This window comes from Cervus elaphus, chromosome 24 (genome assembly GCF_910594005.1).
Source record: "Cervus elaphus chromosome 24, mCerEla1.1, whole genome shotgun sequence".
Taxonomy (NCBI): Eukaryota; Metazoa; Chordata; class Mammalia; order Artiodactyla; family Cervidae; genus Cervus; species Cervus elaphus.
Genome location: NC_057838.1, coordinates 61,520,353 through 61,532,572, shown reverse-complemented (window position 1 = coordinate 61,532,572; position 12,220 = coordinate 61,520,353). Strand labels below are relative to the sequence as shown.

General features: G+C 63.7%; 1 protein-coding gene across 3 annotated transcripts in view; it reads left to right on the top strand.

The window, feature by feature from the left end:
• Window positions 1-12,220, top strand: part of BSN (bassoon presynaptic cytomatrix protein) — a 79,210-nt gene that overhangs the window by 54,777 nt on the left and 12,213 nt on the right. For all 3 annotated transcript variants that reach the window (XR_006337419.1, XR_006337418.1, XM_043885364.1), the window contains 2 exons: window positions 3,033-3,500; window positions 3,941-10,585. Coding sequence is in view for 1 of the 3 variants with exons in the window: in XM_043885364.1 (XP_043741299.1) it covers window positions 3,033-3,500; window positions 3,941-10,585 (7,113 nt within the window). In the remaining 2 variants the exon portion in view is untranslated. The remainder of the gene's footprint in view (window positions 1-3,032; window positions 3,501-3,940; window positions 10,586-12,220) is intronic.

Here is a 12,220-nt window from a genome sequence, read left to right as displayed (position 1 = left end):
ATCCGAAGGGAAGCGCACGAGATGGTGATTGCCCTCGGGGGCTGCTACCTTTCTGCCCCCAGAAAGGCACTGGACAGAGGGAGGCAAAGCCGACATGGTCATCAGAGCCTCCCATTGTCCATCTGCAGGTCCCAGATCATCCCCAGCTCACTTGCCAAAGGGGGTAGGAAAAGAGCAAGCAAGCAGCTCCTCAAAGCTGGGGCTGGGTGATGGAGAGTATGACAGAACATGCAAGAGAATGAATGAATGAGGGGTAAACCCTAAATGGGGAGAGGGAATGAATGAACAGGGAATGAAGGGGTGGGGGTGGAGTGGGGGCAAGTGAGGGGCAGAAATGCAAGCAGCATAGACAGAGGGGTCAGGGCCGCAGCTCCCAGCTGCCTTCCCACCCCCAGGCACGGCCTGCCTCCCACCCCATCCTCACCCTCCAGAAGACTTGAGCCTTGGCTAGGTCTCCCCCTGGCTCTCCCTCTAATGGTCCGAATGCCCTATACCCTTCTCCCCCCACCCCCAAAGGGGCTGGGGAAGGGCCTCCAGCTGCCAGGTCAGGTGTTTATTTTTAGCTCTTCCCTCACATGCCTCCGCCTCCTCCCCTGCTGCCTGCTATAGCAGAGCCAGGAACAAGAGGCCCAACTGGGCGCTCCTTCTGCAGCCTGGCTGCCTCCGAGAGGAGTAAGTGTGGGAAGGAACAAGGCCCCAGGGAGCCTGTGACCACAGTTGACTCGCTCTGCTGAGGGCTGGGCCTCTGGGCTCAGGTCAGCAGGCTGCTGCAGGGGCTGGCTCTGAGCTCTTGGCATGAGGTCTGTCGCCTCCATCCCCGCCACCCTTCCCAGGTGGCCTTGCTTCATTCGGACTGTTCCTTCTGGGGCTGGGGCTGCCGGCCAGAGGTGGAGGTCAGAGGTCTTCCAAACCACCAAGGTGAGCGAGGCAGATGACCAAGCTTCGAGAGGCCTAACCTGAATGGCCATATGCATGGGCCCAAGGGAGAGCCAGGGCAGTGTTACCTTGGGCCAGCCCCCTGTCCAGGCCCAGATCCTCACCCCATCGTGCTGATCCTGGGGCTACGGAAGGGACTGTTTGCTCATTTCTAGAACTTCCTCTGGGTCTCTGCCGACACCCCTCCCACTTCTCTAGGGTCTTTTTGCCGCCTCACAGTCCTCTCCAACATGGAGGGGTTCCCAAGGTGACCCAAGGTGATGCTGGCTCAGCCCACCCAGCAGTCTCCTTAGGCACCAGGTGAGCCCAGCCAGGGGCCAGCACCCAGGACCTTGTAGGAGTTTGTATGCGGGACACAGAGCATCCGATAAGGTCCCAGGGAGTCAGCAGTGGTGCTGGAACCAGGCCCTGCAAGGAGCAGGGTGAGGACATGCGGGACCTCTGAAGGGTTCCCCTCCGTTGCTGAGCCCCTCTGCTCAGGACCTAGGTATGGAATTCAGCCTCCAAGCAGAGTTGGAGCTCTAGTCTCAGGGAAGCAGTCTCAACGCCCTGAGTCCCAAGCCTGTGGAGCAGACCTATCCCTCAGTCAACACCCAGGCCCTGCCACCTGCCTGGCCTGGCCTCCTGCCAGGGCCCAGGGCAGAACCATTGATACAGCACCCACCATGGTGGCCTGCAGGTGCCAGGCCAAGGGCAGACATCTTGGAGGTGCCATACTTCCAGGCTTCTGTTGGGTGGACTCAGGGATGTCGTGGGCCCAGGGGTGGTATATGAGGTAAGGGTGCTAAAGATTCTGGCCCTCTGGGCTGGTGAGGGCTGAGGGCTTTCTTGTGGCCCTGTCCCTGGCTCTCTGACCTTGTGGTTCTGTGTCCTCTGGTTCCCCTGACGCCCCATCCTGATGGTCAAGCTGCTGGCAGGAGCCCAAGAGCCTGGGCACCCTCATGTGTAAGAGCAGGATAGTAGAGGTGCTGAGGCTCTGTACCCTGGGGCGAGAACAGGCACTAGGGTGCCTGTTACTCTCATTCCCCACCCAAGTCCCGCCAAGGAGGAGCTCTAACTCTGGAGGAGGCCCCTGGAAGACATCCCCTGCCCGCCACTGAGCTGCTACAGAAATCACCTGCTCAAGAGGTGCTCAGACCCTTCCCTGTGCAGATGGTGGCACCTGGGGGGGTTCGACTTGGCTGCTGGGGTTCTGGAAACTCCACCATTGATGTCCATGTCATACTGGGAACGACCCCTTTGGGCTCTGGCTTCCATGAAGACCGTGTACCAGCCCATGTGTTCGTCTTAGCCACGGCTGTGTCTCTGGCCCCCAGCACGGAGACTGACACAAAGGGAGTAGTCTTGAAAGTGAGGAGCTGATGGTAGAGGAGGATCCCAGCCCGGCCCTCAGAGCCAGCGCACAGTCCCCGTCAGAAGAGCCCAGAGTCCGGGGAGCAGGAGGAGGCTTTTGCATGGGGGTCTTTATTGGTCTAAGACAAGGTGACTTGGGTTGAGGTGTGAGCAAAGGGGATTGCTCGGCCCCACCCTAAACCACCAAGCAGGACTTCCCCTAGACAGCCTCCCCTGGCCCCGAGAGCCAGTCCCCTCCCAGCACAGCACGCACTTGGAAATGGAGAAGGATGGTGTCTGAGGCCTGAGAATTAGGAGGCTGGGGAGGGGCAGTGCATCTGGGAGGTGCTCCCAGCCTGATGTCCTTCCTGAAAGGGCACACTCACCTGGGGGACTCTGCTCTGCTCCCGGGGCTGTTCACACCCTGGGGAGAGGCCCCAGCCCCCCTCGTCCCAAGACCCTGTGCTGCTTTTGTAGCCTCCTCTCTCATACAGGTCCTCCTTTTCAGCCTAGTGGAAAGCTCCCTCTGGGGTAAGGAAGGGACCCTTCCTTGGGGTTTGTCTTTTGAACTCTGTGCATGAGCATCTAAAGGCCCTCTGTCATTTGGGACCAACAGACCCATCCGTCTTTGGCTCCTCATGTCTGTAGTGTCATGCTCCGGGAGACTTTCTCCTCGTGTTTATAGGAATAGTCACAGAAGTCATCTTTAAGTACTCCAGTGTCTGTGATTTTCATCAAAACCCTCCTCTCTCATTTCCTTACAGAAAACCGAGTGGCTTTGTCTGAACTGCCAAACTAAGCGGCTTCTGGAGGGCAGCCTGGGAGAGCCGACGCCCCTGCCGCTGCCTGCCTCACAGCAGCCCCCCTCGGGGGCCCCTCACCGAACAGCTGGAACAGCCCCTCCAAAACAGAAAGGGCCACAGGGGCCGGGCCAGCCATCAGGCCCCCCACCTGCCAAGGCCACCCCCCAGCCCACCAAGGCCACCCCCCCACCCACCAAGGCCAGTCCCCAGGCCAAGCCCGCCAGGGCTTCTGAACCCAGCAGGACCCCGAGCAGCGCCCAGGAAAAGAAGACGGGAGTCCCAGCTAAAGCCGAGCCTGTGCCGAAGCCCCCTCCAGAGACCACCCTGCCCCCTGGGACTCCTAAGGCAAAGGCTGGGGTGCGGAGGACCGAACCCAGCACCCCCACCGCCAAGGCTGTTCCAGAAGCCCCCAAGGGTGGGGAGAGAGAGGTCAGTCATCCTTCCCAGGGATCCTGGCTTTCAGGCAGGGGAGTGTGGAGAAGGGTTTAGCTCCCCGCGGGACTGGGATGTGGACCTGGGACGGCCCTTTGGGCCACAGAGGATAGCAGAGCCACCTTGCTGAGGCATGGTGGGCCTGGAGCCTCTGGGTTCTAGGCTGATCCTGTGTTTGACACCTTTTTAGATGTTTTGTTGCATCTTTCCTACCATTAGATCTAGTAACACTCTTTGAGAACCTAGGGATGCTTGGGGTTTGACATGGAACCTGTGAGTTATGCAAGCCCAGAGCAATGGAGTGGGTGGTGGGCCCTGAATCCCCCGAGAGTGGAGGCACCCCCCTCCCTAGGGCCCTGGGGGTTGACAGAGAGGCTGGGGCTCCCCCAGGAGCCATCTGCCATCAGCAGTCAGCATCTGCTTCTTGCCCGCTGTAGGAGCCAGGGGGCAAGCCTTACTCTCAGGACCTGTCTCGGAGCCCACAGAGCCTCAGCGACACAGGTTATTCCTCTGACGGCATTTCCAGCTCGCAGAGCGAGATCACCGGTGTCGTGCGCCAGGAGGTGGAGCAGCTGGACAGCGCGGGGGTGACGGGGCCCCGCCCACCCAGCCCCTCGGAGCTCCACAAGGTGGGGGGCAGCATGCGGCCTTCGCTGGAGGCCCAGGGCCCGGCCCCCAGTGGCGAGCGGAGCAGGCCGCCGAGCGGCAGTGCCAAGGAGCAGAAGCGGCGGCCCCACTCTTTGTCCATCATGCCTGAGGCGTTCAACTCTGACGAGGAGCTGGAGGAGATCTTGGAGGAGGAAGAAGACTCCACGGAGTGGGGGCGCCAGGGGGAGCAGCAGGATGCAGCGGAGTCCTCTGATGACTTCGGGAGCCAGCTGAGGCACGACTATGTGGAGGACAGCAGCGAGGGTGGCCTGTCCCCTCTCCCGCCCCAGCCCCCAGCCCGGGCGGCAGACCTGACCGATGAGGAGTTCATGCGGCGGCAGATCCTGGAGATGAGCGCTGAGGAAGACAACCTGGAGGAGGACGAGGCCGCCCCCACCGGGCCCGGCCCGGGCAAACATGTCTCCCAGAAGGGTGGGCCCCGGCCCCGGCCCGAGCCCAGCCAAGAGCCAGGAGCGCTGCCCAAGAGGCGCCTGCCCCACAACGCCACCACGGGCTATGAGGAGCTGCTGTCTGAGGGAGGCCCCGTGGAGGATGTGGACGGCGCTGCTGGGGCCCTGCAGGGCGGGCTCCGCCGCTTCAAGACCATTGAGCTCAATAGCACAGGCAGCTACGGCCATGAGCTGGACATGGGCCCAGGTCCCGACCCCAGTCTGGACCGGGAGCCCGAGCTGGAGATGGAGAGCCTGACGGGCTCGCCCGAGGACCGCTCCCGCGGGGAGCACTCATCCACGCTGCCAGCCTCCACACCCAGCTACACATCGGGCACCTCACCCACCTCCCTGTCCTCTCTGGAGGAGGACAGTGACAGCAGCCCCAGCCGCCGGCAACGGCTGGAGGAGGCCAAGCAGCAGCGCAAGGCCCGACACCGCTCACACGGGCCCCTGCTGCCCACCATCGAGGACTCCTCGGAGGAGGAGGAGCTGCGGGAGGAGGAGGAGCTGCTGAGGGAGCAGGAGAAGATGCGGGAGGTGGAGCAGCAGCGTATCCGCAGCACGGCCCGCAAGACCCGGCGGGACAAGGAGGAGCTGCGGGCCCAGCGGCGGCGCGAGCGCTCCAAGACCCCCCCCAGCAACCTATCACCCATCGAGGACGCCTCGCCCACGGAGGAGCTGAGGCAGGCGGCTGAGATGGAGGAGCTCCACCGCTCCTCCTGCTCCGAGTACTCGCCCTCACCTTCCCTCGACTCAGAGGCTGAGGCCCCGGAGGGGGGCCCTGGCCGGCTCTACAAGTCGGGTAGTGAGTACAACCTGCCCACCTTCATGTCCCTCTACTCTCCCACCGAGACCCCCTCAGGCAGCGCCACGACCCCCAGCTCCGGCCGGCCCCTCAAGAGCGCTGAGGAGGCCTACGAGGAGATGATGCGGAAGGCCGAGCTGCTCCAGCGGCAACAGGGCCAGGCGGCAGGGGGCCGTGGGCCCCACGGTGGTCCCTCTCAGCCCGCAGCTCCCCGGGCCCAGGGTTCCTTTGAATACCAGGACACCCCAGACCGTGACTATGGCGGGGTTGCTCAGCCGGTTGCGGAGGGCACGCCAGCCGGCCTGGGAGCAGCCGTGTACCAGGAGATCCTCCAGACGTCCCAGAGCATCGCCCGCATGCACCAGGCCTCCTCGCGGGAGCTGGCCTTTGCTGAGGACAAGAAGAAAGAGAAACAGTTTCTGAACGCCGAGAGCGCGTACATGGACCCAATGAAACAGAATGGCGGCCCACTCACCCCTGGTACCAGTCCCACCCAGCTTGCTGCCCCCGTGTCTTTCGCCACCTCCACCACCTCAGACAGCAGTGGGGGCCGAGTCATCCCTGATGTCCGTGTGACTCAGCATTTTGCAAAGGAGCCTCAGGACCCCGTCAAGCTGCACAGTGCTCCTGCCTCCCCCAGCTCCGCCTCCAAGGAAGTAGGCATAGGCTTTGCCCAGGGCCCCGGGGCCTCGGCCTCCACAGCTGCAACCCCTGGTCTGGCTGGCCTGCCACGAGGGTACATGGCTCCGACCTCCCCAGCAGCCTCTGAGCGTAGCCCTTCACCCTCTTTCGCTGGCCATGGCTATGGACAGAGCCCGGCCACTGCAAACTATGGGTCTCAAACTGAGGAGCTACCCCAGGCCCCCCGTGGCCCAGCTGTCAGTGGGCGGGCTACCAGAGAGAAGCCCCTGGGCGTGAGTGAGGGTGAGAGTGGCCCCCCACAGACCTCCCGGGGATATCCCTATTTTGCGGGCTCCAGCCCCCCTCTCTCTCCATCTTCTCCCTCAGAGAGTCCCACATTCTCCCCTGGCAAGCTGGGCCCAAGGGCCACTGCGGAGTTCTCTACACAGACGCCAAGCCCGACCCCTGCCTCGGACACGCCACGGAGCCCTGGCGCCCCTGCGCCGACACCCACGGTGGCTCAGGGCACACAAACGCCCCACCGACCCAGCACGCCTCGCCTGGTATGGCAGCAGTCCTCTCAGGATGGCCCGTTCATGGTTATCACCCTGGCATCAGATGCCTCCAGCCAGACCAAGATGGTCCATGCCAGTGCCTCCACTTCCCCAGTGTGCTCACCTGTTGACACCCAGCCCACCACCCACAGCTACAGCCAGACAACACCTCCAAGTGGGGCTCAGCCCCCCGAGCTGCCTGGGCCCCCTGGCTTCCCGCGGGCACCCAGCACTGGTGCAGATGGGCCCCTGGCAGTGTATGGCTGGGGCGCCCTGCCTGCCGAGAACATCTCCTTGTGCCGGATCTCCTCCATCCCTGGAACGTCTAGGGTTGAGCCCGGCCCCAGGCCCCCGGGCAGTGCCGTGGTAGACCTTCGCACCGCCGTCAAGCCCACGCCCATCATCCTCACTGACCAGGGCATGGACCTGACCTCTCTGGCCGTGGAAGCGAGGAAGTACGGCCTGGCTCTGGATCCAATCCCAGGACGCCAGTCAACCGCCGTGCAGCCTCTAGTGATCAACCTCAATGCCCAGGAGCAGACACATGCCTTCCTCAGCACCGCCACCACCGTGAGCATCACCATGGCCTCCTCTGTGCTCATGGCTCAGCAGAAGCAGCCTGTGGTCTATGGAGACCCCTTCCAGAGCCGGCTTGACTTTGGCCAGGGTGCGGGGAGCCCAGTGTGCTTGGCCCAGGTCAAGCAGGTAGAGCAGGCTGTCCAGACCGCGCCATATCGTGGTGGGCCTCGGGGAAGACCCCGGGAGACTAAGTTTGCCAGGTATAACCTGTCCAACCAGGTAGCACCTTTGGCCAGAAGGGACGTTTTGATCACTCAGGTGAGCCCGGCGCAGAGTGTTGGCCTCAAGTCGGGCCCAGTGCCAGAGCCCGGTACTGAACCCCATCGGGCCGCCCCCACAGAGCTGCGGTCGCACGCCCTGCCAGGCGCCAGGAAGCCACACACGGTGGTGGTGCAGGTGGGCGAAGGTGCAGCAGGCACCGTGAGCACCCTGCTCCCAGAGGAGCCGGCAGGGGCCCTGGACCTCACGGGCATGAGGCCTGAGAGCCAGCTGGCATGCTGTGACATGGTCTACAAGTTCCCCTTTGGCAGCAGCTGCACGGGCGGCTTCCGCGCTGCCCCAAGCGCACCTGAGAGGAGTGTGGCAGAAGTTGCCCCACCTGGCCAAAGCAGCGGCCCCTTCTACAGTCCCCGGGACCCAGAACCTCCAGAGCCCCCCACCTACCGAGCGCAGGTGGTCGGGGGACCCGGCCCCCACGAGGAGCAGAGGCCCTACCCACAGGGCCTCCCCGGCAGGCTGTATTCCTCTATGTCCGACACCAATCTGGCTGAGGCCGGCCTCAACTACCATGCCCACAGGTTTGGGCAGCTCTTCCAGGGCCCAGGGCGAGACTCGGCCATGGACCTCAGCTCCCTGAAGCACTCCTACAGCCTGGGCTTTGCAGATGGCCGCTACCTCGGGCAGGGCTTGCAGTATGGTTCATTCACTGACCTGCGTCACCCCACAGACCTTTTGACTCACCCGCTTCCCATGCGGCGGTACAGCTCAGTGTCAAACATCTACTCAGACCACAGGTATGGCCCACGGGGAGACACGGCTGGCTTCCAGGAGGCCAGCCTGGCCCAGTACAGCGCCACCACAGCCCGTGAGATAAGCCGTATGTGCGCAGCCCTCAACTCCATGGACCAGTACGGAGGGCGGCACGGCAGCGGTGGTGGGGGCACCGACCTCATGCAGTATCAGCCCCAGCCCGGGCTCAGTGCCCCGCAGGGCCTGGCTCCCCTGAGACCTGGCCTCCTTGGGAACCCCACCTTCCCGGAGGGCCAGGGGAGTCCTGGAAACCTGGCCCAGTACCGGCCTACAGCCGGCCAGGCCGCAGCAGTCAGACAGCTGCTGCCATCCACAGCCACTGTGCGGGCAGCCGATGGCATGATCTACTCGACCATCAACACTCCAATTGCTGCAACACTGCCCATCACCACGCAGCCTGCCTCAGTCCTGCGGCCCATGGTGCGTAGTGGCATGTACAGGCCTTACCCACCCGGTGGAGTCGCAGCCGTGCCGCTTGCCAGCCTGACGCGCCTGCCTGTGATTGCCCCTCGCGTCCCTCTTGGGCCCACAGGGCTGTACCGATACCCTGTACCAAGTAGATTCCCCGCCCCTGCCAGTGTTCCACCCGCTGAGGGTCCCGTCTACCTGGGGAAGCCGGCTGTTGCCAAGGCCCCAGGGACTGGGGGGCCCCCCAGGCCAGAGCTGCCTGCTGGGGCTGCTCGGGAAGAACCCCTTTCCACAGCACCCCCTGCTGCTGCCAAGGAGGTGGGAGCAGCCCCAGCCCTGGGGGCGGGCCAGAAGCCGCAGGGAGAGGCCACTCCCGGGGGTGGCAGCGGGCCCCTGGGCCGGCCGGGGCTGGAGAGGGAGGATGCCTTGCCGGAGGAGAGGCAGCGGAAACAGCAGGAGCAGCTGCTGCAGCTGGAGCGAGAGCGGGTGGAGCTGGAAAAGCTGCGGCAGCTGCGGCTGCAGGAGGAGCTGGAACGGGAACGTGTGGAGCTGCAGCGGCACCGTGAAGAGGAGCAGCTGCTGGTGCAGCGGGAGCTGCAGGAGCTGCAGACCCTCAAGCATCACGTGCTGCAGCAGCAGCAGGAGGAGCGGCAGGCGCAGTTTGCCCTGCAGCGGGAGCAGCTGGCCCAACAGCGCCTGCAGCTAGAGCAGATCCAGCAGCTGCAGCAGCAGCTGCAGCAGCAGCTGGAGGAACAGAAGCAGCGGCAGAAGCCACCCTTCCCGGTGGCCTGTGAGGCACCTAGCAGAGGGCCGCCCCCAGCCGCCCCGGAGCTGGCCCAGAACGGCCAGTACTGGCCACCCCTGACCCATGCGGCCTTCATCGCTGTGCCCGAGGGGTCCGGGCAGCCGCGTGAGCCCATACCGCACCGTGGTCTCCCCAGCTCTGCCTCGGACATGTCACTGCAGACGGAGGAGCCGTGGGAGGCGAGCCGCAGCGGCGGCCTCAAGAAGCGGCACTCCATGCCACGCCTGCGGGACGCATGCGAGCCGGAGTCGGCGCCCGAGCCCTGCGGGGTCAGGAGAATCGCGGACAGCAGTGTGCAGACAGACGACGAGGATGGAGAGGGCCGCTACCTCCTGACCCGACGGCGCCGGGCTCGGCGGAGCGCTGACTGCAGCGTGCAGACTGACGACGAGGACAGCGCCGAGTGGGAGCAGCCCGTGCGCCGCCGCCGGTCCCGTTTCTCCCGTCATTCAGACTCCGGCTCTGACAGCAAGCACGATGCGATGGCCTCCTCCTCCACTGCTGCCCCTGCCGCAAGGGCCACTAGCAGTGTGGGCATCCAGACCATCAGTGACTGCTCCGTGCAGACGGAGCCTGACCAGCTACCCCGAGTCTCTCCAGCCATCCACATCACGGCTGTCACCGACCCCAAGGTGGAGATCGTCAGGTACATATCGGCGCCCGAGAAGACTGGGCGTGGTGAGAGCCTGGCTTGCCAGACAGAGCCAGAGGGGCAAGCCCAGGGCGTGGCCGGGCCACAGCTCATGGGGCCGACAGCCATCAGTCCCTACCTGCCTGGCATCCAGGTCGTCACCCCAGGGCCCCTGGGCAGATTCGAAAAAAAGAAGCCGGATCCCCTGGAGATTGGATACCAGGCCCACCTGCCCCCGGAGTCCCTCTCTCAGCTCGTGAGCCGCCAGCCTCCCAAGTCTCCCCAGGTCCTCTACTCACCAGTCTCCCCCTTGTCCCCACACCGGCTCCTGGACACCTCCTTTGCTTCCAGTGAGAGGCTGAACAAGGCTCACGTGAGTCCCCAGAAGCACTTCACAGCTGACAGCGCTTTCCGCCAGCAGACGCTGCCGCGCCCCATGAAGACCCTGCAGCGCTCCCTGTCTGACCCTAAGCCCCTCAGCCCCACCGCCGAGGAGTCTGCCAAAGAGAGGTTCCCCCTCTACCAGCACCAGGGGGGACTGGGTAGCCAGGTATGGGCACCGGGGCTGGGCCAGGGTGGGACAGGGGTCTCGGCCTAGCCTGGGGGGCCCCACAGGGAGGGGCGTCTCCTGGGGTGGGAGTGGAGTCACCTCCAGCTCCAGAGGCCCAGAGCTAGAAGTCGAGAGTCGGAGGCACATTGGGTGCATATCCGGTGGAGCCCACAGCCCAGCAAGGTGATCCTGGGCAAGACACACTCACATTTGGGCCCCTGCAGCCATCCAGACCCTGCTGGAAACTTCAGCCCCTCCCTAGAGCTGCCTCTTCACGGCCCACAGCTGGCCTAGGCTCTGGCACCTCCTTCTTCCAGCCTCCCCAGCTCTCCCATCCGGCCTGTGCCCCTCCAAGTCCAAACCTCTTCTCTGGATGTTTCCTGGGAAAATGAGTAACATGGACCTGGCTGAGCTGCTCCCCATTCCCCAGCTCCAGCCTGGCTCCCCTTGCCCCACACAAAGCCCCAGCCCCCTGGACTACCCTTCAGGGCCCATCCCCGTAGGCTGCAGTATCCTCTCCACGTCATCTTGTCCCGTGCCCCCATCCCACCTTCAGTGAGTCTGTTCACACACCTGTCTGCTCCCCTAGATAGCGGCTCCTTGTCTGTGACTTTAGTTGCCAGTGTTGTTCTGGAACTGTGAGAGAGGGCCTGGTGTGTTGGGAAGATGGGGATGGCTAGGGCCTGACACCAAGGACTTTGAATGCCAGGCCAGGAGGGGAGGGCTTTTCTGAAAGGCCCTTGAAGCTTCTGGATGTTTCAGGCAGGTGAGACAGGACGAGATGAGTATCTTAGGAAGCTTCCTGGGCAGAATGTGGGCAGGTGGACTGAAGGAAGTGCCTGCACAGTGGCCCTGGGGAGAGCCTGCAGGAGCCAGAGGCGTTGTGAGGTATACTGACCCGTTTTCTGGGTAGGATGCAGAGAGGGGAGAGGCGAGGCCTCGAGGGGTGGGGCTGTGGAGGAGAGCCCTGGGGTATGCAGCCCAGAGGGGAGGGGGTGCAATACGGAGTCAGCGCTGGCAGGGAGGGCAGGTCAGAGAGGCAGGGGTTCCTGCCTCCACACTAGGGTCAGCGCAGAGGTCCCATGCACTGGGCACACTCCCATGAGCACTCATGGCATGTGATCAAAATGACAAGCGATGGACAACAGCATGAGGAGTTCAAAGAGGGAAATTTATTCCATTCCCTCAAAGGTCACCCTTCCTCCTGAGGTTTAGGGACACATTAGCATTTCCTTTAGGACACGTGTTGAAAGCAGGTAGGAGGTAGTTGCTTGGCAAGATAAGCAGTAAGAAGTCCAGTGTTAGTCCCCAGTGTATTTGGGGGATTTGGGTGGTCCATAAAACCCAGAGGCCAGGGAGCTGGAGACAGTGGGAGGGCAAAGCTTCTGGCAGCGTGGACTGTGAGGCAACATAGAATGAGCAGGTGAGCAGGGCCCCACGGAGCGCACATTTGGGAGCCCGGACCAGGAAGCCAAGGAGCCAGAGATACTGCTGCAGAGGCCCTCGAGGGGTCTGGCAGCCTCAGAGCGCGGGGGCTGACAGGGATGTGGAGGAACTGGGGCCAGGCGGAGAGCATGGCCTGGCAGATAGTGGTACAAGGCTGCAGGGGGAGGAGACTGTGAACAGGCGGCTGAA